The sequence below is a fragment of the Oryzias melastigma genome, linkage group LG21 (assembly GCF_002922805.2).
Source record: "Oryzias melastigma strain HK-1 linkage group LG21, ASM292280v2, whole genome shotgun sequence".
In the NCBI taxonomy this organism is placed as follows: domain Eukaryota; kingdom Metazoa; phylum Chordata; class Actinopteri; order Beloniformes; family Adrianichthyidae; genus Oryzias; species Oryzias melastigma.
This window is the reverse complement of record NC_050532.1, coordinates 2,238,932-2,241,559: the sequence shown is the minus strand read 5'-3', so window position 1 is coordinate 2,241,559 and position 2,628 is coordinate 2,238,932. Positions and strand designations below refer to the sequence as shown.

At 34.0% G+C, this 2,628-nt stretch overlaps 1 protein-coding gene across 1 annotated transcript in view; it reads left to right on the top strand.

Annotated features, from left to right (window-relative positions):
* Nucleotides 1–1,171: 1,171 nt before the first annotated feature.
* rnf17 (ring finger protein 17) overlaps nucleotides 1,172–2,628 on the top strand; it is a 33,473-nt gene continuing 32,016 nt past the window's right edge. Inside the window, exon 1 of the mRNA XM_024286328.2 lies at nucleotides 1,172–1,354. Within this exon, the coding sequence (XP_024142096.1) occupies nucleotides 1,288–1,354 (67 nt within the window). The 5' untranslated portion in view covers nucleotides 1,172–1,287. The remainder of the gene's footprint in view (nucleotides 1,355–2,628) is intronic.

Sequence of the window (2,628 nt, the reverse complement as noted above, 5' to 3'; positions counted from 1 at the left end):
CAAGGAAAGCCACATTTTTTTTGTTTAAGCAGAGGACAATATTGCACTAAGCAAAATTGAGGGGAAATTGAATTGTTGCATCTCTACTGCATACCTGTCATGCTTACAGGAAAGTGTTGAGCACACGTGTACAAAGAATTTATTATTAATTGTTTATCACATTACAAAAGACTTAATAAAAACCAACTAAAAGTTTATTTTCCCATTGTTTCTTACTTATTAGCAAATTAAAAATATAAAAAAAATGCATCTTATAAATAAATGACTTGATTGCTGCAAAAACATTCACTAAATTGTATTTTTTCTAAACAATAAAGTGGAGCTTTGTGGCTCTCACTTGGTGTTGGTCAGTAAGAAACCTGCTTGCAGATGCCTCTTCGATTCTTTGCAGTTTCTGCTGTTCTGAATTGTTGACCCAAATAACTTTTACAGTCCTCCACCTTTTTATTTCTACTTCATGCAACCTTCACCACTCCACTCTTAATTACACTCAGATACTCTGTCCTGCTGGAACTGACCTTCATTCCTCTCCTTTTTCACTTTTCTAGATGTTCCGCCTGCTTTCCATAGCAAGTAGAGGTGTAACAAAGAATCAATTAATCGATTTCTATTCCTATCGAACCAGATTGATCTGTGAGGCAGACAAAGATGTCCTGGATACATTTTAGGTCAGTGAATCAGATACAATTGGATTATGAATTATGAATCAGCAACCACAAATAATGATATCAAATTGTTGGTAAAATGTGTTGTTACACTCCTAATAGGAAGTGTCCACCATTCCAAAGTTATCAATAGGAGGAGGGATCAAATTAGTAATAATTTAATTTAAATGTAAAAAAAAATAAAAAAAATAAAATAAAATAATAAAAAAAACTCATATAAATACATAGATAAATATGTATGTTACAAAAAATTTCAACATATTTTGAACCGTGTGTATTTTTCTTTGTGTGTGTTAAAGAAATATATTTGGTAAATCTGTTTCAGTTAAACTATCCGGAACTTAGTTTTGTTTACTTAAAAAATACATAAACCAAATGTAGAAAAAAAATATTTTAATTAAGTAGATGATTTTCTATTGGTTTAGTGATTACGGTGAGATTAAAACTACATCTAAATACTGTAATTCTCGAATCATCCTCAGTATCTTTGAACCTGAACGCAACCATCTGATCACGTGATCTTCGGAGCCTCGCGCTCAGTTTTTATGCACGAGACCAGATTGAGAGAGAGACCCAGGCGGAATAGCTTGATGAAAAGTAGTGCGTTTTGTGAAGGTTAGCTATGGAAACCAACCGGAGTCCTCGAGATACATCGTGCAAGTTATGTGATGAGGGCTTCAAACTTCCCGGTAGGATATTTAATAACTATTTGTTACAGTTTATAAGTTTAAAATGAGTGTTTTTCGTGCATTTGGTGTAGTCCATGGAGCTAACCAAGTCACGCACGTGCTCATGCTAATAGGTGCTAACAAGCTATGATGCTAAAATTAGAATTTTAACTAACTGAAAGTAAATTAAAGTTTCACATATATCTTTCTGTCATGGTTTAGACGAATACAGTCAATATTAGCAGCCTGGTTTCAAATTTTAACGTCATTAAAATATCAAGGTGACTATTTGCAGTAATTTTCATGGCTGCATGGACGGAGAAAAGGCTAGAGTTAAGTTTAGTGTTGGGGATAAACACACCAAATGGTCTTTGAGCGACGCGTGTGCAGCTCTCCGGGAAGGTACAAATGTGGAGAACAAATTTCACACATCTAATGGAACTTTACTGTCGAACATGTGTGACCAACAACAAAGGACATGTCCGAGGACCTTCACTTCCCACTATACAGAGCGTTCGCCATCTTGTAGTGATGTCGAACTTGAAGCGAAATGCAGCGCCCCAGAAATTTCCCAGAAGGCTCTGCGAAAAACCACTTATTGACATGAATGTGTGGAAATTTTCTTTTTTTTTCTTTTCTTTTCTTTCTTTTTTAACCATAATTCAAAGCAATATGGAATTCTCAATTGATAATTCAATTTCCTATTAAGGTTATTAAAATGAAAATGCATGTTGTAATTTAGAATTCAATATTAAAATGTACAATTCAATATGACAATTTAAAAAATAAAATAAAAATAGAATTAAAACAATTAATTGCATTTTAAATTTAATAGGTTTTTGATGTCATAATTGAAATGACAATGCATTTTGCCATTTACAATTCAATATCTAAAAATGACATTTCAATACATGGTTTGCTTTAAATTAATTTTAAAGTAGCTTACATCCATTGCAGAGTAAAAAGCGCCCCCCACCCCCTCCTTTGGTCGACCAATTACAAATCTTAAAGACTCAAGCACCTAGTGGAGTTGTTCGGCATCGGAGGTCAGAGAAAAGTGTACGCTATCTGCTAATGAATTGGCTTCTATGTGGATGACCAGGACTGCAACTGTTGTTTTGCATTGGAACAGCCAGAGTGTCAAAAAACTAAGAGTTGGGGACACCCAAAACATATATTTTTTAACGTGGAGGATCATTAACCATGCGACAATATGTGAGGACTTGGGAATAAGAATGTGTTTTCTCATTGTGTGCAGAATTGTATTACCAAATGTGGGGAAAAAGTTTCTTAAA